General features: G+C 38.2%; 7 protein-coding genes across 7 annotated transcripts; 4 read left to right on the top strand and 3 right to left on the bottom strand.

Annotated features, from left to right (window-relative positions):
* On the top strand, positions 7 to 1317 carry LOC104734913 (protein ATAF2). The gene is made up of 3 exons (XM_010454594.1): positions 7 to 203; positions 314 to 594; positions 700 to 1317. Exons 1-3 carry the CDS (start codon positions 44 to 46, stop codon positions 1111 to 1113), a joined length of 855 nt encoding a protein of 284 aa, XP_010452896.1. The 5' UTR covers positions 7 to 43; the 3' UTR covers positions 1114 to 1317.
* LOC104734910 lies at positions 1424 to 3622 on the bottom strand. Its single transcript, XM_010454590.1, has 5 exons — positions 3519 to 3622; positions 3015 to 3164; positions 2133 to 2920; positions 1952 to 2039; positions 1424 to 1847 (listed from the first exon to the last, which is right to left on the bottom strand). Exons 1-5 carry the CDS (start codon positions 3546 to 3548, stop codon positions 1518 to 1520), a joined length of 1386 nt encoding a protein of 461 aa, XP_010452892.1. The 5' UTR covers positions 3549 to 3622; the 3' UTR covers positions 1424 to 1517.
* On the top strand, positions 3722 to 4909 carry LOC104734911. Its single transcript, XM_010454591.2, has one exon. The coding sequence runs from the start codon at positions 3812 to 3814 to the stop codon at positions 4754 to 4756; it is 945 nt and encodes a 314-aa protein (XP_010452893.1). The 5' UTR covers positions 3722 to 3811; the 3' UTR covers positions 4757 to 4909.
* Positions 4804 to 8897, bottom strand: LOC104734912. The gene is made up of 6 exons (XM_019234993.1): positions 8629 to 8897; positions 6775 to 7884; positions 6609 to 6683; positions 5609 to 6524; positions 5196 to 5261; positions 4804 to 5113 (listed from the first exon to the last, which is right to left on the bottom strand). The coding sequence occupies exons 2-4, from the start codon at positions 7675 to 7677 to the stop codon at positions 6405 to 6407; spliced, it is 1098 nt and encodes a 365-aa protein (XP_019090538.1). The 5' UTR covers positions 7678 to 7884; positions 8629 to 8897; the 3' UTR covers positions 4804 to 5113; positions 5196 to 5261; positions 5609 to 6404.
* LOC104734909 (alternative NAD(P)H-ubiquinone oxidoreductase C1, chloroplastic/mitochondrial-like) lies at positions 9538 to 12548 on the top strand. Its single transcript, XM_019234322.1, has 10 exons — positions 9538 to 9705; positions 10032 to 10225; positions 10326 to 10421; positions 10502 to 10568; positions 10660 to 10843; positions 10987 to 11080; positions 11226 to 11438; positions 11520 to 11867; positions 11963 to 12039; positions 12113 to 12548. Exons 1-10 carry the CDS (start codon positions 9660 to 9662, stop codon positions 12354 to 12356), a joined length of 1563 nt encoding a protein of 520 aa, XP_019089867.1. The 5' UTR covers positions 9538 to 9659; the 3' UTR covers positions 12357 to 12548.
* Positions 13634 to 15905, top strand: LOC104734907 (probable E3 ubiquitin-protein ligase ARI16). The gene is made up of 3 exons (XM_010454589.2): positions 13634 to 13863; positions 13972 to 14779; positions 14879 to 15905. Exons 2-3 carry the CDS (start codon positions 13974 to 13976, stop codon positions 15579 to 15581), a joined length of 1509 nt encoding a protein of 502 aa, XP_010452891.1. The 5' UTR covers positions 13634 to 13863; positions 13972 to 13973; the 3' UTR covers positions 15582 to 15905.
* Positions 18449 to 18814, bottom strand: LOC104737900. The gene has a single exon (XM_010458151.1). The coding sequence runs from the start codon at positions 18812 to 18814 to the stop codon at positions 18449 to 18451; it is 366 nt and encodes a 121-aa protein (XP_010456453.1).

Here is a 20471-nt window from a genome sequence, read left to right as displayed (position 1 = left end):
AGAGAGAGAGAGAGAGAGAGAGAGAGAGAGAGAGAGAGAATGAATGAAGGCGGAGCTAAACTTGCCGGCTGGATTCCGATTCCATCCAACGGACGAAGAGCTTGTCAAATTCTACTTGTGTCGGAAATGCGCATCGGAGCAGATCTCAGCTCCTGTTATCGCTGAGATTGATCTCTACAAGTTCAATCCTTGGGACCTTCCAGGTACTAACTTTACTACATCTTTATCGCCAAACCATCTTCGAGAGAATTCGTTTGTTTTAATTTTGAGATTTTGTTCTTCTTCTTCTTCTTCTTCTTCTGCTTATTTTCAGAGATGTCTCTGTACGGAGAGAAAGAGTGGTACTTCTTCTCACCTAGAGATCGGAAATACCCAAACGGTTCTCGTCCTAACCGGGCTGCTGGAACCGGTTATTGGAAAGCTACCGGAGCTGATAAACCGATTGGTAAACCCAAGACGTTGGGTATCAAGAAAGCTCTCGTTTTCTACGCTGGTAAAGCTCCTAAAGGGATTAAGACCAATTGGATCATGCACGAGTATCGTCTCGCTAATGTCGATAGATCAGCTTCTCTTCACAAAAAGAACAACCTACGAGTATGTTTTTCTTCTTCTTATTCTTCTTTCTTAGCTTTATCTTTATGTTTCAATCTTCTTTAGAGATTCGGTATTAACTTTGTTTGTTTTTTTGTTACACAACAGCTTGATGATTGGGTTTTATGTCGGATATACAACAAGAAAGGAACTATGGAGAAGTATCTCCCTGCCGATGAGAAACCAAGGACCACGACAATGGCTGATCAATCATCATCTCCTTTTGATACTTCGGACTCGACTTACCCGACATTGCAAGAGGATGATTCGAGTAGTTCCGGTGGTGGTCACGGTCGCGTGGTGTCACCAGATGTTCGGGAGGTTCAGAGCGAGCCTAAATGGGGAGAGCTTGAGGATGCTTTGGAAGCTTTTGATACTAACTTGTTTGCTGGTTCCATGGAGTTGTTGCAGCCTGACGCTTTCGTTCCCCAGTTCTTGTATCAGCCTGATTATTTTACTCCCTTCCAGGATCCGCCTGAGCAGAAACCATTCTTGAATTGGAAGTTTACTCCACAGAGTTAAAAACCAGAAGAGACTATAACTTGTTTGCCTGTACTGTTATGATATGCCAGAGAGAAGAGTCTCATCTCAACTCATCCCTGGTTGTTGTTAGTAGTGGAGAAAAAGATTGTAGAACGTTTATAGGTGCTAGCATCCATGTCTCATTAGTAGGCAAATTCTTGTTATTTCATGACAAATTTATATGAAAATATTCAAATTCTTCAAGATCTTGCACTTATGCCCCTATGCCAGATACTGATATAAATTCTTGTTAGCATCCATGTCTCATTAGTAGGCAAATTCTTGTTATTTCATGACAAATTTCTATGAAAATATTCAAATTCTTCAAGATCTTGCACTTATGCCCCTATGCCAGATACTGATATAAAATATGTAACCTAACCTTTACAAGAAAATTTTGAGGTTCATAATCTTAAGCGAGGCGATTTCCTCACTGCTGTTGTTCCTATGTCTCCGAGTCTTTTCATTCTCGTTTTCTTCACCTGTGGTTTCTTTTGTGAACAATGATCTCTTCCCTTCTGTTCAGGCTGTTTGGAGGTTTTTCCAGATCCACTAATCCCACAAGGAGTTTTCATCTTGGGATCATCCTCTTTGCAGACTCCTTTGCTTATTCCTTCGATTTCACCTCCTGGATATTCAGAATATGGAACCACGGTTTCATCACGGGAATCGATGAACTCAGATAGCTGGCTTTGTATCTTTTGGGCAACCTTCCACAGTTCTCTGCAGCTTTCCTGTAGATATAGAAAATGCGACAACAGAAAGGGATTAGAACTAGTTTTTTCATCAGCTCAAAAACACATCAGTGACATGAAGTAACAGGGGTTTTCGACCTCACCATTGATAGAGGCAAACAAGAAACATCATTCATTTCTGAAACATCTGTGTTCTGCTGGTCTTTCTCTCTGCACTGTTTCAGCATTTTCCTATATTTTTCCAACCCCGGAAGAGGAACATAAAAATCTTTCAGCTAATTCAAAGATGAGTAGAAAAGCAGGCAAAAAGAGATTGGGGCTTACTCTAGGGCAATGATATTGTTGCATGCTTCGGTTTGGCACTCCCAAAGTTTTTTATATGCTTCACTCTTCACTTCCACACATGCTTCTTTCATCGTGTTAGATGTCCTGCACAGTTTTGCTTTTCTCTGTTTTGAGCTTGTTTCCATTCCTTCTTCACCCGACTCTTCTACCAACACATCAATTTTCCCAACAACTACTTCATATAATTCACCTTCTTCACAGTTAGCTTCAATCTTACCTTTAGTCTCGCTATTTTCAAGAGCCAGTTCTGGTTCTCCAGTAACTCCCTCTCTCCTAGTAGTTTCAACAGTCGAATCCCTTAAACCTGCTTTGTCTCCATTATCTTCTGTGTGCCTTATTTCAGTGACGTTAATGGCACAACATGCTTCACGTTGGAGGCTGGTTTGAGACTCAGTCAAACTCTGTTTCTCCACTGAATCAACCTTATGATCCACAGACTTCAAAATTTCAACACATTCTTCCTCGCTTTCGAGAGTCATAACCTCATTCCCAGCACGCTGATCATTACTTCTCGCTGTAATCACAGCGCTCGTATTTCCAGCATCTGTGGACACAACAGTATTATTCTTCTCTCCGGGGAGAGAGTAACAGTAGTTGTTGCAGTCACAAAGTATCTCTCTTTTCTCCACAAGCTTGGCTAGATGATGAGTGAGCAAACTCGTGTGAGCAAATGGCAAGTTCTTGTACTTGGACTTAATAAACTCAGATATGGCTTCTTCACGCGAGCCACCTTCTTCATTCAAATCCATGATAGCAACAAATATCATCTGAAACAAATTTATTATAGTCATAAGAACACAGCAGAGATAAGTATGTGTGTGGTATATTTGCACATAATAGATGTCATAATTTCATACATACAGCGGAATAAGTGGGATGATCAGGAGTACGGGATAAACACAGATCCAAGAGTTTCTGTTCGAAGAATTTAGTCTCAGGAAGGGAGAAGCCTCTTGAATTCGCCAAATTCATCATAAAAGCTCTCAGATTCTCAACTTTTCTTTCATGTGCCTGTCCGTCAACAAAAATTATTCACAGTTAACATTCAGATACAATGCATAAAACTATGGAATCGAGCAATCTATAGCTTATGCACAACTCAAACATTACATGATCGTACAAAATTTTCCAACGAGATCAGAATAACAAACAGATCCATAAAATTACAATCAGAAGACTCCGAATCACAGTAAATAGAACGTAATGTAAGATATACATTAGTGATGTGAAACCCAAACGTAAACCCACAAACACGTTGATAGATGCTGACGAACTAAGAAAAATCCCTGGAAAATAAGCGGAAGAGTAGAAAACTAGAATAAATTACATCGAAACGAAGAAGATTAAAAAGCAGGAGTTACACACCATAGGCACTAATGTAGCAGAAGCCGCCATGGGAGAAGAAGAATCGAAGCTCTGCAAGTGTTACGCAGAGTCGGCGCTTAAAACCCTGAAGGCGAGAGTGGGTTAAGGAAGGAAAAACTTGCCATTATTGTGATGGACAAATTATATCAAATTAGACCGAATTAAACCAATCGAGATCCAAATCAAGTATTTTATTTGATTTAAACCGACCGGTTATGTTTGGTTTCCGGTAAAAGCTACCCTAAAGAGGAAATAAAAAGAGCCCAACGAAGAAGATCACAGAAACCAGAAAAATGCTTCCACTAAAGCTTGCTCGATCTCTTCTCCTCCACGAGACTCTCAATCTGACTCATAATTCCGGTGATACAAACGACGGTAAAGAAGAAGAAGAAGGAGAAACCAGCATCCGGCAAATCTTAAGCTCCTACAAGCAATCAAAAACAACCCGATCGAGATCCGAGAAGAAGAACACGAGAAATTCGAAAACCCCATTGCTCTACTTCGTTCCAACACGAGAATTGATCTCAGATACTTACCGATTAGCCACAGTAGCAAGAGATCTAGGTATGGATTTGTACCCAACACCATCGCTCTCTCACATCATCTTCTCATTCCTGCCGCGGGAATCGAAATCGCCGTCGCCGTCACCTTTCTCTTCTTCTTCGCAACCTTCGACGTGGTCCTCTTCGGCTTCGCTGTCGTCGACTCTCTCGTGGTCACTCCCGAACGGCGCAGTGATGCTCTCATTCCCATCTCTCTCCGCCTCATCACTCTCTCACCTCCGATCCTTCGTCTCCCTCTCCAACGGTCTCTTCAAACTCGTCTTCTCCTCCTCCTCCGCCGCTTCCGCCGTGGAAACATCTTCTTCCTCTGCCTCGTCATCCGGATCCGTTAGCAATTGGGACTGCTGCTCCGTTTCTCTCTTCTCGAGAATCGCTAACAAACGAATCGGATCGATGGAGAGCTTCTCGAACGCATTGGCTTCAAACGGATGGTCGATTTACAAGACGAAAGAGAATCATCATCCGTCGTCGGAGGAATCTACTAGTAGCAATACCGGCGGGGGATCGGTGTATCTGTTTAGGAAAGTGTATACGGGTCGGATCATGAACCGAGAAGGAAACGGGTCGTGTAGAGTAAGAGAGCTGAGACTACCACAATTGGATTTCAGGAACGCACCTCTACGGATTCTACAGTATTTGATGTTGATGACCGATGACATCTTCTTCCTTGCGTAAATTTGGTATTGTTTTTGTTTCTTCTATGTATGTAATCTTCTTTCTCATTGACCAAAATCTGATCTTTTTTTTAGGCATATGTAACTAAAATACAAATTTGAAAGATTTGACAACAACATTGAAATAGACTAATACTTGAAGTTCATAACAGTAGATTTATATTCTAAGCAAGTCCATATGTGAGTGACTTGTAACAATTACACAACAATAAAGTTTTTGACTCTTCTAGTACGTCTCCTTATATATTTGTTTCTTCAACTTCCCCCTCGTATTCTTGTAGACTTTCTTCTCTTACTTATGGGCCTTTTCCTTTGGGAGATTTTGAGTGCGGTGTACCCCTAGCCGGCGGCGGTATACCTGGTAACAATATGCTCAAGTTAACTTTACATTGAACATATTCGGACAAATATGGCTTTGAATTCCGGTTTAAGAAATTTACTTATGGGTGGTGGTGGACTAGCCGGAAACTCATTAGCGTATCCAGAATTTGGAACCCTGATAGGGACTAGAACCAAAAAAAGAAGTTAATTAAACATTATGTAAGTGTTGGTACGTATATATAATATCCATTTGTGGATCAAAAAGTATATGAACATAATAGAAAAATTCATCTAACTACAATTTTCTATGTTTTGCTTTCCATAACCATCAAAAACTCAAACAATTTTGCGTTAAGAGGTTTAAGTTTTTGTGTTCATCAGTATATAAACACAAACAAAACAAACGCAAAAAGCAAACATTCGAGGCTATAGTTGACACCCGTTTCTTGCTATAACAAGTCACAACGTATATTACAGCTTCAAACAATTGAACGGGTAATAGCAGTTACGCATAGAGATGTTAAATACTGACGTGGGTGGGGGTAGCGTTTGGCCTCCGTGACACCGAATTGAGAAGAAAGACATAGAAGCAAAGATAAAAGAAGAACAATTACATATGGTTTCTCTTTAGCCATTTTTAACTTGATTTTCTTTGTTGCATAATTACATTCCATGAATTCATGGTATTTATAGAGATACAGGAATAGAATGGAGTGTCGGATTCAACTCACCCAGCTAAATTCCAATTTAACGCGTTTTTATCTTATACACTAACTAACGACTCTATATCGGCCATTCTTTCTTTTGCTATCCAACAAATGCTCAAGACTTTAAAGTCCATTTCTTGTTTTTAGACAAAGAGTCTATAATAGTTCCAAACACAATAATTTGTGTTTGTCAGTTAAAACTTAAAATATATATTCTAGTTTATCTTCAAAGTAGAACACAGTATTTTGACTGTTTTTTGTCCTCAATTAAACTTACTTTGAAAATTACAAATGCAAACACAATCACACACGAAAATAAAAGATTGAGTAAATAAAGATTCAGGACTAAGAGTATCATTATCATAATTACAATTTCTTTTAACCAGAAAACAATAACATACGGGATGCAAGACAACAACATGGTTGTGGCCTTGTGGGATGGGAAGTTTTTGCTAAAATACCATCTTCATTCAGTTTGCTTTCTTCTTTCTTTTCAGTCTTTTTTGATAAGAGTAATTAATTGTACATTTTGTGTCTCAAAAGAGAAATAACGTAAATGATATTGACAGAGACCAAAAAAGAGTAGTAAGTAACACGAGGATAAGGATGATGAATAATTTATCATGTGGAGGAGTGAGAAGCGTGTGAACGTGAAGCCCAAATGCCAAACACAAGAAACCAGAAAACGAACAAGATTGCCCAGTACCGTGCTGGTCCGTACCTGATTCTTGTCAGCACAACCTGTTTGTTGTGTGTTTTAAGTTAGTTTTCTCATTCGACATCACAGATTTAAGGAACAAAAATGAAAATGAAACTTTCACTTACGAATCTGAAGAAGATGACTACTGTTAAAGCACAGAGACCACCGAGAAGTATGTGAAGTCCACTCTTTGCAGTTCTCTGTGCAAAGGTTTTTGAAATATCATCCTATCAGCCTTTTAACATTCTAAACACAGAGGATTATATGGGACAATCAAAGTGTGATCAATACCTTTCCAACACGAGGAGCAATGAGCCAAGCCAAAGTAACTGTGAGTAATCCAGTAGCGAGTAGTATTCCGGTACCTTCAACCGCCCATTTGGTCGCACGGCTTTCCATAGGCAAGATATCAAAGTTTACTACACCCAAAGGTTGTTCAGATGTAACCTGAGAAGGACCCGCCCCTGCAGCAGCAGAATTACTACTATTGTTGTTGTTGTTGTTAGAACAATGAGGACCAAACCATAACGAAATCTCACTAAGCCGTTGCCTTCGAATGGCTGCAACTGCATCAGGATCAATCCCTGAAGAACTCGTGTTGTTATTAACCGCTACAGGATTCGGATCTCCATCAGCTGTTCTTTCTCTTAGCGCTGCGTAATCTTTCAAGGAGATTACCACTTTGTTGAAATCAACTGTTCTTATATTCTCTGCGGTTTTACCGCATATTTCACAAACAGTTGATCCGTGGTTGACGAACCATTTCAATGCACAAGCGTAGTGTACCAAAGCAAGATCGTTTTTGCAAGAACATCCGAGTTCTAGCAACGTATCTCGATGCTGCCACGCACCCATTTCAATATCGTCGTTTGAGCAAACGAAAACTTCTCCATCGGGACTTATCAGTTCTATGAATCCACTGGGTTTGACAACCGAGCTTTTCTGATCAACAACGGTTTCTTCACCAGCATTGCTTTTACAAGGATCTGAAACTGGAGGAGTGATACCCAAAAACCCTAAAGCAGCGTCTCCTCTTCTATCGGATTCTGAACATTGGCACACACGGCAAGTTGGTAAACCCGTGTCTTTGTCTGAACTGTAACGTGGTGCCTCATGTTCTTCGTTCTTGATAGGTGGAGAACCGTGATCACTGACTCCACAGTTATTAGTCTCCAACTGATTCTCTTTACCCATCAAATCCAAAAGCAACCAAAGAATTGAGTTTTTCTTCAAAACACCACTAAAACCATAACTCCAAAATCAAGCCCCTTTATAGCCCACCTCCTTGTAAACAATTATACTCCACAGACATAGAAAATAATACCTTTTGACAGCTCAAGAACACGTTTCCTCATCTAACAAAGAACCTTTACAGCATCTATACGAGAAGACACAAAGCTCCTGCAGTAGCAAACATACAAAACCGCCAGATTTAGCATAATCTCGAAACAGGTAGTGAGATTATACAACAAACTGAAAACATATGTAAAGACAAGAACACAAAGGAGAGTCAAGAAACATGACAGGAAGCAAAACACAGACAAAAAAAAAAATGGAATCAAGCTTAAAGAAGTATCAAGAAGTTTTGTCTGTACCACACAAATGAGAAGAAACGTCTAACAAGAGGCGAATAAGACGTAGCAACTAAAATATATTAGTAAGATCAAACCAACCTATCAGATCATGAGAAGAACCACTACTAAAAAAGACATCACATAGAAAAGATGTCTGCAAATCAAAAAGATTGATTTTTTTTTTTATATGTAGATTGTAACGGAAAAGATATCAATAATGAATAAGAAGAAGACACCATTAACTCTATAATAATAAGAAAAAAGCTTCAAACAAGGATTCCACCAAACTCCCACTGATGAATAAAGAAATTAAAGATTTTTAAAAAACTTATTCAGACCCAAAAAAAAACAAAAATCGTTACTTTCATAGAGGGTTGCTCTCCTTCATAAGTTATATATACACACTGCCTCCTCAAAACATTAGTGATCTCTTAACTTTATACAGAATTACAGAACAAAAAGCAAAAGGGTAATAATAATAAAAAAAAAAGATCTGCAATTGCAAGTAACAAGATCAATTCAAAACACAAGCTTTCGAGTATTGCAAGAATCAATACTAATAAAGTAGTACCTCCGGAGAATCTGGATAGAGATCGATAGATGATACAGAACAGAAAATAGTAAGAAGAAGCGAGAGAATCAAGGCTCTTCCAAGAAAGAGAACTCAATGCGTATCTATCTCGGCGGCCTAAAAGTAAGGGAATTTGGGAATTAGGTATTGGGATTTATCAAAGGAAAGATAGAAATCTCATCCTTGTCTGTACAAGGGAGCTTCCGTTTCAGATTTTTTGTTTTTTTTCCTTTTTTTGATGTTGTTGTTGTTCGACTGTTTTTTTTTTTTCTTTCTTTCTTTTTATTTTATTTTGCTTTTCTAAATCTATTTTACTCTTCTTTTTTTTTTTTTTGGTTTGTAACAGAAGTAAAAGTGATTAAGTTTCTCTTCTTTTTGCCACTAACACCAACCATTCATATTCTGAAAAGTGTAGATTGTTCTTTTTCTTTAAAAAATAACCTGTTCAGATTCCCACTCAAACAGGTTAAAAAAGCAAGCGAATAATTTAGTACTCCAGTTTTGCCTTGAGAATTTGATCTTTTAAATTCACCATAGACCTTTGCTTTTACACTAGAATTTGACTTATCACAAGAACTCAAATCAGTAGCGAGGTCACTGTTGACTAGAGAAAAGCGTATAAAGTGGTAAGGATTAGTTAAAACCAGTAGGTAAACGAGAATAATTATGACTTATGGGTGGGTCAAAAAATCAAAATTTGGTACATAATGTTTTTTGTTTTCTTTACAATATAGTTGTTGAATAACAGAATTATGAAATATTTGACTACATGTTCATTTTTGTGATTTTTACCGCGGTGTATATATATTTTAACCGGATCGCATTTTCGATAATCGCAAGTTTATAACGCTAGTCTCAACCGCGTAATTTTGGCGGTAGGAGCGTTTTCTTCTTTTATAGTCGTCACACCTAACAATAGTACAAATTGGGTGAGAGCGTGGAACCCAAAACATCCATAAGAAAACGAGAAGCCTCAAATCACTTTCCATCTCCGGCACATCTTCCGGCGACATAAAATTTGTCACCAATCAATGGCCGTTCTCTCCTCCGTATCTTCTCTCTTACCCTTCTCTAGTTGTACGTTACTCTTTACCTCAACTCAGTTTGGTTATATTCTTTGTCTCTTTGTTCTACTCTGAATTGTCGAATCCACTTCCCGATTGGAATATTTTTGCCGGTCAATTATAAAAATTTAGATCAAAGTGTGAAACTTTTGATAGCTTGATTAGTATCAAGATGGTTCGATTTGATGATCTCTGTGTGGAATCAAAATAAAAGATATTATCTTTTTGAGAAGACCCTTATGATTCCTTTGCTTACTTCAGTTTCAGATTGTACTGCTTTCTCTAGTCTAAAGATGAAAGATTGAAACTTTTGGTGTTATTTTCTTAAATGTGTTTCAGATGGGGCAAATAGACTAACTAGTAAAGCCTCTTTAGCTTCGATAACTTCTGGATTCAATCTCTCTTCTCGTTGGAACTCAACCAGAAACCCCTCTAGGTTACATCTTTCGAGAGCAGTGACAAACAACAGTGGTAACACAGAGGTTTCTGAGAATGAAGCAGCTCCAAGGACTTACGCATGGCCTGATAACAAGGTTCATACCACTCTAGAACGATGTATGAGGTTTCTCTAAGTTTCAAATGCGGAGATTCCACAACTTAATGAATGTAAAAGCTCTCTCTCTCTCTTTACAGAGGCCAAGGGTGTGCATCTTAGGTGGCGGGTTTGGAGGATTGTATACAGCTTTGAGATTAGAGTCGCTTGTGTGGCCTGATGACAAAAAACCCCAGGTGATGTTTATGCTACTTGAAGCAGTCTGTTGCGTAAGACTTATGTTTTGAATACATTGTAATGTTCTTCTATTTATCAGGTGGTTTTGGTTGACCAATCCGAACGTTTTGTGTTCAAGCCGATGTTGTATGAACTTCTCTCTGGAGGTAAAGTTTTAGTTTCTTTATGCTCGACTAATCTTTGATACTTCTGTTTTTTATGTGTGTTGATTTAGTGTCCAGCTCTTTTGATCTGCAGAAGTTGATGTGTGGGAGATTGCTCCCCGTTTCTCGGATTTGCTTACAAACACGGGGATTAAATTTCTCCGAGATAGAGTTAAAACATTGCTTCCTTGTGACCATGTAGGAGTGAATGGGTCTGAAAGTTTTATTACTGGAGGAACCGTCTTGCTTGAAAGCGGTTTTAAAATTGAATACGATTGGTACTATGTTTTACACAATCCCCATAAATTCAATGCAATCTATCTCATCTTTCTTGTCTCCAAACTCTAATTATGTGTAATGCAATAAAACGATGCATTTAACTCAGAGATTTGTACTCATTATCTTTCTTTTCTACAGCCAGGTTGGTTCTTGCTCTTGGCGCTGAATCTAAACTCGATGTTGTTCCCGGCGCAACGGAGTTGGCTTTCCCATTCTACACTCTTGAAGATGCTATTGTAAGAGTTAGCACTACTTCAGATTTTTGGTTTATGAAAAATATTGAAACTGATTTGGTCGGGTTGATATGGTTTTTGCTTTGGTTTAGACTGAATTGTACACTCTTTTTTTGACTAAATCGTAACAGTCATTATGCTATTGCAGAAGCTTAACGAAAAGCTGAGTAAATTGGAGAGGAAGAATTTTAAAGACGGCTCTACCATAAAAGTAGCTGTTGTTGGCTGCGGTTATGCAGGAGTAGAGTTGGCCGCTACCATATCAGAGAGACTGCAAGATCGTGGAATAGTGCAGTCCATAAACGTATCAAAGAACATACTAACATCAGCCCCTAATGGGAACAGGGAGGCGGCTATGAAGGTACCTTCATTGCCATTGCTTCCTCCATTTCACTAGACAGAGTAAAAAGATGGTAATAGTATCCTTTTGGATTGTTATTAGGTCCTTATGTCGAGAAAAGTCCAGTTACTCTTGGGATATCTTGTTAAATCCATAAAGAGAGCAAGCGACTCAAAAGAAGATGAAGGATATTTGTTAGAGCTTCAGCCTGCAGAAAGAGGATTAGAGAATCAAACTATTGAAGCGGATATAGTGTTATGGACAGTCGGTGCTAAGCCTTTGCTTACCAAACTAGAAGCCTCGGGTCCGAATGTCCTTCCTCTGAATGCTAGAGGACAAGCGGAAACAGACGAGACACTCCGTGTTAAAGGACATCCACGGATCTTTGCATTAGGTGATTCTTCTTCTTTAAGAGATTCGAATGGAAAGCTTCTTCCTACAACAGCTCAGGTGAGAAGAGAAAAAAATTATAAACAATCCACAATTTTATCACATTCATGCTTTAGAAACTGAATCAGAGTGACATGGAATTCAAAATATTTCAGGTTGCTTTTCAAGAAGCAGACTTTACTGGCTGGAATATATGGGCAGCCATAAATAACCGACCTTTATTACCTTTCAGGTAAAACTACTAGACTTTTTACTGGTCTGTGTACTGAAAACAGAACTTTAAGCTCTGTTAAATCTCTTTTCAGGTTTCAGAACCTAGGTGAGATGATGACTCTTGGAAGATATGATGCTGCTATTTCGCCAAGTTTCATTGAAGGGCTTACGCTCGAAGGTCCAATTGGTCACGCAGCAAGAAAATTGGCGTATTTGATTAGACTACCAACTGATGAACACCGGTTCAAGGTCGGTATTAGTTGGTTTGCTAAATCTGCTGTTGATTCAATTGCTGTACTTCAGAGCAATCTAACCAAGGTGTTATCTGGTTCGTGATCTCCCTGTTTGTCTTGTCTGGAGATTAAATCGCTGTTGTATGAAAGACAAATTTGTCACTTTGTATCCTTTACTGTAAAATCATTGTATCCAATGTTATTTAACCAATCAAATTTTCAAATTTACTTTTTCATCCATGTGAATTTCGATTTTGACATATGTTATAGTGCTACGAATTCATAGCTCCGGGAATCGGGTTATTCTTGTCAATATAATTTGTTAAAAAGTTGTATGAAAGAGTGGTTTCTAACAATATGTTTATACGCACATCTATTTCTTATGGGTTCAGATAAATGAGAATGCATCATATATGTAAAAAAAGAAAATCCTGTTTGTTCGTATTTGATGAGAAGCTAAGATTTATCAAAATATACAGCATGCGTCAATATAATTTGTTTTTAGACGGTTAATACATTAATGCATCTTAGAGTTTCTTAAATAAATGCAAGTATTATTCATATTCATATCCTAATTTTTGCGTATAACATTATGATAGCTTCGAGCATACATTTTACCGTTATACTTAACAGTATCGGTATTTTTTTTTTCCCACAGTAAAATTTTGTATCGGTCAAAGATAATGATAATGTATAGCAACCAACTTTGGGCATGTTATAGTGTTCGCAACAAGGAATCCATCGCTCTCATATCCGATTATTCAGTCAGTATAATTAGTCAGAAAGTTTATTATAAAAAGTAGTCTGACACAATTGTCAAAAATGAGTTTCAACTAGGTCTAGTCCGCATGGGGGTGGGCAGGAGTGCGACGGTCCAAGACTCTTTTTTTGAAAAAATTTATATACACAAAACCATACAAAAATCAAAGAGGATTTGTTTTACAACTACAGTTGCATTTATTTGTTTTATAATATATGGTTTTATGTATATAAATCTTTTTTTAAAATGGGTTATTTAAAGTTTTCAAAATAAACTCAATTATAATTATAAACACATCCTCATCTTTGTTGTATACGTCGTAATAATCTTTAACCACACGATTTAGTGTGACTTTAAACGTTATCAGTAAACTTTCACTCGGTTTTGACCACATATCAAATTTTATCATCTCTAGAAGATAATTGACCATGTATAATCCAAAGAAATCTCAATCTTTTAAGAGGAAAAGATTCTTCGTCGACACGCGGCAACTTAAGAAAAATAGTTTGACCGCATTAAATTTACTTTAGATTTCTTTCTCAAATTAAATTTTAAAAAGTCCTTATTTCAAAGTAAAGACAATATTAATTGATTAACAAAAAAACAGAAATTAATGATAAATTTGATTACTGAAATTTGCTAAAAAAACTGTAATTTTTTCTTTAGATTATTGTGAGTCAACAACTTTTCCAGTTTTGTATATAAATACTTCTTGCTAGCTTGTAGTCTCATATACTCATCATCAGTGTTTCTTTCAGTTCCAATCCTTATCCTCCCTTTCTTTTGAGTTGATTTTGTTACCTTGATCCCCAAACTACCATAAACCTTACTCTTCCCGTTCAATCCGCAGGTTAGTTAGTAACTACAAAATCACCTCTATCGATTTATCAAAATATCTTCTTTCGGTAACTCTTAAGTTTTAAAATTATAAATCTTTAATTTCTTATTTTCTCTGCAGCCATGGAAGCCGCTGGTCAGAAATACTCTGTTCTCGTGAAAACCGAAGTTCGTGATAAGATGATGGGAGAAATCAATCAGATCTCGGAATTCTTCTCGGTGTCAAAGTCTGATGCAACCGTGATCCTAGTCCGTCTCCGTTGGAACTCGTTCAAGGCTTCAGATCTTCTTGTTGACAACAAGGACAAGTTTCTGGCGGAGCTAGGGCTGGCTCGAGTTCCTATTTCCAACTCTTCTTCTGCAGGTCGTGAGACGACGACCCTTCCTGATGGTGATGGAGATTACTTAGTCTCCACGCCTTTTTGCTCACACAAGTTTTCAACAACTTGCTGGAGTGAATATCTCAACGATGCTCTGGTGAAGAACAAGGAGGAGACAGGACTCATCATCTCTTGCCTTAACCAAGGCTGTGTCGCCTCTGTTGGACCCGATACCATCGATAAACTGACTGACAGAGTGAAGGAGATGTACGAGGGATGGCTTCTCGAATCCTTCATGGAGTGCCATAAGGCAACCATCCAATGGTGTCCTGCATCGGATTGCAAATACGCCATACTGCTTGAGGATGATACTGATGAAGTTGATTTCGGTGTGGTCTGTTTGTGTGGCCACACCTTCTGTTGGACGTGTGGCCTTGAGTCACACCGCCCGGTGGACTGCAAGAAAGCATCAATTTGGTCGACGGACCTGTTGGATCAGTTAAGGACCGTTTCTTGGATCCATGCAAACACCAAACGCTGTCCCAACTGCAACATTCCTGTGCAGCAGAATGAGGATCCTGATTACAAGCTAATGGAGTGTATCTGCAGGTTTTTTTTTTTTTTTTTCATTTGTACGTTCAAAAACATGTGCAAAGATTAGATCTTTTAAACCCACATTAATGTTTTTCCTTACTGTTTATGAATCAGTTATAGCTTCTGTTGGGTCTGCTTACGCACGGCGCAAGAGCATAATGGGAACTGGAATTGTGTTCCAGTGGCTGGTCCAGTGGGGGAATCTTCTTCACGTGAACTGACTCAAATCTTCCGCCTGGATCTCTGGGAGGCACGCCAGAAGGAAATGGAGAAAGCTAAATCCAATCAGAAACTCGTAGAGGAGAAGTTCATTCCGTCACTAGAGGAGAGATGCGGAGTGAGCGAGCTGGACATAAGGACAATAAAAGAAGCAGAGATGCTAATTGTTCAGTGCAGGCAGGTACTGAAGTGGAGTTGTGTGTTCGAATACTACATGACGGAGGAGTACGGTAGCACGAAGATGCAGTACCTGCAACACCGACGAGATCTAGCGAGCGTAATGGTTTGGAATCACGAAATTACTCGACGTTGGGTTATATATAATGCCCTCGACGAAAGAAATTTCACTTGCGTAAAGCACAAGATGGAAACAAGTACAACAAACACTGGTAACTACTTCCATGGATTCGTCAAGAATCTTGAAGAAGGAATGCCAGAAGTACTGTATGGGGATCGACCGATCATTCGCTGGCTCTGCCATAAGTGCTTCTTTAGTAACAAATATGTTGATAAAGAGTGCCAGTTGTGCTATGTCCCTCGGGAATCTCCGGAATCTTCTCATGTGGCAGCTCCTGATGACCTACTGAGTCAACAGTAACGGACATGCCTTCAATTCATCAGTGGTTGATGATGATGATGCTGGTTTCGTTTTATGTTCTCTTGTGTCGTTGTTCCTTTTTTTGTCCTCCATGAGTTTGATTATCATCATCCATCATCGTATTTGGTTTAAGAGTCTTGTTGCATTGGTCTTTTTAATAAGTCGTTTGTTGTCGTTGTCGTTGTCGTCATGTTGTTAATTTTCTTGTGTTTTTCCTTGTTATAAAATTTCTTGTAACATGAAAAATGCAAATATAAAGAAACAATATGTGGTCCGTTTAAAACATGTCTTTGGATAAATAAAAAATCTATGGATGATTTACAACCATACATCTGTAACATGTTAAAAAAGTATAAAGATAATAAAATATGAGAAAATTATATAAAAAAAGAGTTTTTTCCCAACTTTTGTCCATATACACTTTTTTTAAAGTTTGGTTAAATAGATTTTAAGATATAAAAATATCAAATTATATCCTTAATTATATTTTCAGATAGAATTTGTAGATTTTTGTCTTATGAAATTAAGAAAACAGCAAACTTAATCGAAATAATTTTGGGGCTCCATCTAGTGGACTTCATAATGGGTCTTGACAAATTAAGAAAAATTTCACTTTGTCTCGACAAAGTAAGCAAACAATTATGAGACAAAACCCTTTCGCCGTATTTCACCATCGTCACCACCGTCGTATCTCACCATCGTCACCATCTCACCGTCGTCTCTCTCCATCTTGACCATCTCACCGTCGTCTCTCTCCATCGTCACCATCTCTGTCCATCTTCACCATCTTCCGCCGATTCGATTTCTTCACCGTCTTCCGCCGTCTATCCATCTTCACTGTCTTCCGCTTTCTATCCATCGGCTTCTTAGTCGTTTTGGTGGTCTCCTCTTCACTATCTCAAGGTCAATCAACCTTTGTTAGTCTCCTCTTAGTCGGCTTCTTAGTCGTTTTGGTGGTTTTCATCAACCTTTTTATGCACCGGTCTTCATTAACGATAATCAATGGATCTCAGTTTGCATTAACTTCAGACTAAGAACAATTGAAGTCTTCGACTGTAATCAATACCAAAACAGAAGACACGTTGAGCCATTCGCTAGTGTCATCCCTCATCTTGTGAATGAGATTCACAAAAAGGTTGATGGAAAAGCTCCCTTGTTGACTCAATACGAGATCGTCCAGGTCCGTATGCCACCTAAATTAAATCGGTCAAATTGTGATTGTGGAGTTTATGCCCTGAAGTATATCGAGTGTCACATGCGTAATCTATCTTATGATTTAATTGACGATGAAAACATCAAGTAAGCTCGTATGAAGTTCGCAGTCGATCTTTGGTCAGCAGCAATGGATCCTGTACTAGCGGATCAAATGAAAACTTATGTGCGTCCAGTGTATGCGGCTGAGTTTGTAGACCTTTGCTAATTTTTAAGTCTCTTTATGGTTGTGATGAATGATGTTGTTTGATGGTATTGCTTTTAGACTTTTATAAGACTCATTTGTATTGAAAAACCTTGATGATGTTGCTTGTAGACTAATGTTAGACTCATATGTTTTGAAACAAACACACAAAGGGTATTAAGCATAACAACAAAACAGTTACCGGATTTAAATGTTTACCATTGATAAATGTCGAACTGATTTAAACCAGCTGCTGACCCGATTTAAATGTTGACCCGATGGAAACCAACCAATAACCCGATTTTTAATTTCATTATTTAGGGAAAAAAATAAATTAGGGATCTTCTTCTCCAATACTCTCTTCTTCTTCTTCTTCTTCTTTCTCAATACTTTCTTCTTCTTTATCGTTTCAACTGCCGGGAGCCATGAGCCAACTTTCTCCGGCTGGTTCGTCAGGGCTACCGTCGATAAGTTCTCAGGTTGGAGTTCCGTGTAGGTGCTGGTGTGGTGGAGAGATTACGATCTACACCTCAAAGACGGAAGAGAATCCCTGTCGAAGATTTTATAGATGTGTTGTTGGTGTGAAGGTAATCTACTTTTATCAGTCCTTATTCATCATAATAGCTGAATTTAATTATTTATTGTTATCAAATCAATGATTTTAGGAGAAGAAGGAGAAACACATGTTCCGTTGGGTTGATGATGCTCTTCTAGAGGAGATTAGGATGATTGAAAGCAAACATAACCAACTCTTAGAGGATCTAAAAAAATGGTATCAAACAATGTGGAGCTCCAAAAGGAAATGGTGAAGGAGATGGTGGATGAGATGGAAGAAAAGGTGAAGAAGAATATGATTGAGATCATGAGACAAGAGCTAATGGTTGCAAAAGAGAGTATGCAGAAGTCAAACAAGAAAGATGATATGATGTTTTTGGTTTCTGTATTTTGTTGTTATGCTTAAGACCCTTTGTTAGTCTGTTTCTGTGTACTCTGGTTTTAATGAAAGTTGGATTGAAATCAACACCATCAAGGAATTTCAAAACAACTGAGTCTTATATTAATCTTAAATCAACACCATCAAGGAATTTCAAAACACATGAGTCTTATATTAATCTAAATTCAAAACCATCAAACACAATCATTCATCAGACCTCCTCTGCCGTGAAACACAACCCAAAAGCTACCTGAAAACAGTTAGAGTACCGTAAATATCAATGAAATCCACTTAAAATTTAAAAACATGAATCTTAAGTTGATGCACAAACCATTTTCATATCACGATATCACATATCGTTTTGTTATGCCCTTCTTTGCCACAACGCCTACACTTATGTCTCTTTGACCCTTGTGAGTTTTGTGATGATTTTATCTTGTCTTCAGCGGATTCATATCTTCTTTTTCTGCGCTGTCCAGGATGTCTTCTTGTTTCAGGTGGTCGAACTTTTGCGTCTTCAACATGTTGTGGGACTCGTCATTCTTCTTCAGGAACACCTATTGGATTAATAGTGTCCTCATATTGCGATCTCCATGCGGTAGTGGTATACACATCATCAACATAAGGATATAGATCCCTGCCTATATCAAAAGCTGCTTTTATAGCATGTCTACAAGGGATTTTTTGGATGCTGAACTTTCCACATGAACAAGTCCTTCTTTCTAAGTCAACAATGTAGTCTACTCCATTACCTTTAACCTGCAACATGGATCTGCTCATCGGATAACCGTTCATGAATTTACCTTTCTCTATTCTTCTTGAAATCTTATTCTCCACCTCAACAATTAAAGGATCTTTTTGCTTTGCACTTAACTCTCTACTCTCATAAAACCAGCGTGTCATCATTTCTCTGATGCTGTCTAACAAAGGAATTATTGGATACTCTCAGGGTGACGTCAAAGCTGCATTGATTGACTCAGCCGCATTGTTGGTGTTAATGTCATATCTAAAACCCGGAAAATGACAGCGAGCCCATTTTCTCACATCGGCTTCCTCTAGATAACTTCCAATAGCAGGACTAATATTGTTGATTCGCGCAAACTCTTTATCAAACTCAGCAACTCTATAAGCTTTTGACGCTTTTGCAACCATACCAGCGACACCTCTGCCCTTATTATATGTTATCACATTACTAATCTAGTGGTGGATGCAAATACCATGTTTAGCCAATGGGTAGATGTTTCTAATTGATTTAGCAATCGATGTATGTCTATTTGACACAAATGATAAACCTTCTTCATCAGCTATAACCATCTTAAGTTGCATAAAAAACCACTCCCATGAACAATCATTCTCAGAATCAGCAATTCCAAATGCGATTGGATACAAATTGGGGTTACCATCTACAGCTGTAGCAACTAGTAGAACTCCTTTGTATTTATTCTTCAAAAATGTTCCATCAACTACTATCACTTTCCGCATTTCCTTGTAGAACCATCTTCTTGATTGACCAAAGGAAATAAATAGATATTTGAATCTTCCATCAAATTCAATTTCGTAATTCGTGAACGTACCAGAATCCGCTTCTTGTAGCATGTGCAAGTATTTTGGTATCTTAGCATAACTTTTCTCAGGAATTCCTTTAACTTTGTTAACAGCATACTCTCGAGACTCCCAAGCTTGGTGATATGTTAGATCACAGCCGTACCTTGAATGAATAATATTAATTATATCAACCGGTTTAGGACCTTTCTTCACACCCTCATAGCTTTGCTTAATGAGATGTCCAATTGTTCTTGCAGATGGAGTCCTACAAAATGATTTTTTTTGAAGGAGCACATGTATGGTTACCCACAAACTTGTTGATTTTGAAATATGTAGACGGTTGTAAACACTCAGCCCGGAGCCTCCAATTACAAGCACTCTCAATGCAGCGTATACACCACCATCTCTTATCAGATTTTGTAATCCTGTAGTCGTAGTTATATTTCATTGCATACATTTCCATAGTAGCCTGTAAAGCTTCCTTATTCCAACTTTGAACCAGCAACATCACCAAAATTAGCATCAGTAGGCTTTTCTAATACAACATCAGTCGGCTTATGTGAAATCCTTGAAATAGTACCTACTGATTTTCCCATATCAACTCCCACATCATCACCATCACTTGGTTCCTTATTCAGATCGAACGGGACTTTACTCCTATCATCATCAACTATTCCTTTGAACGTAACACACAACCGAATCATGTTTTTCCTTTTCAGATATGCAAGAAATTTTTTCATTCCTCTATCATTAGTCAATACAACAGGAGGAGAATCAACTTTAACCTCTGTGGATAAATAACTGAATTTCACATCAAACATACTTTGCTCTATTTCATAGTCTTCTGAAACCATCACCTTCAACTCTTCAAGAGACGTAGTGGGTTGCAAAGTCAGTAATCTCGCACGTTTTTCTTCATCATCAATAAATCTCCACTCTTTGTTGGCATCCAGTGTACATACACCACAAGTAATGTAGATTTGCATCATAAACAAGTAAGAGAAGTTTTCGTGAG

Source organism: Camelina sativa, chromosome 13 (assembly GCF_000633955.1).
Source record: "Camelina sativa cultivar DH55 chromosome 13, Cs, whole genome shotgun sequence".
In the NCBI taxonomy this organism is placed as follows: Eukaryota; Viridiplantae; Streptophyta; class Magnoliopsida; order Brassicales; family Brassicaceae; genus Camelina; species Camelina sativa.
This window is presented reverse-complemented; position numbering and strand designations above follow the sequence as displayed.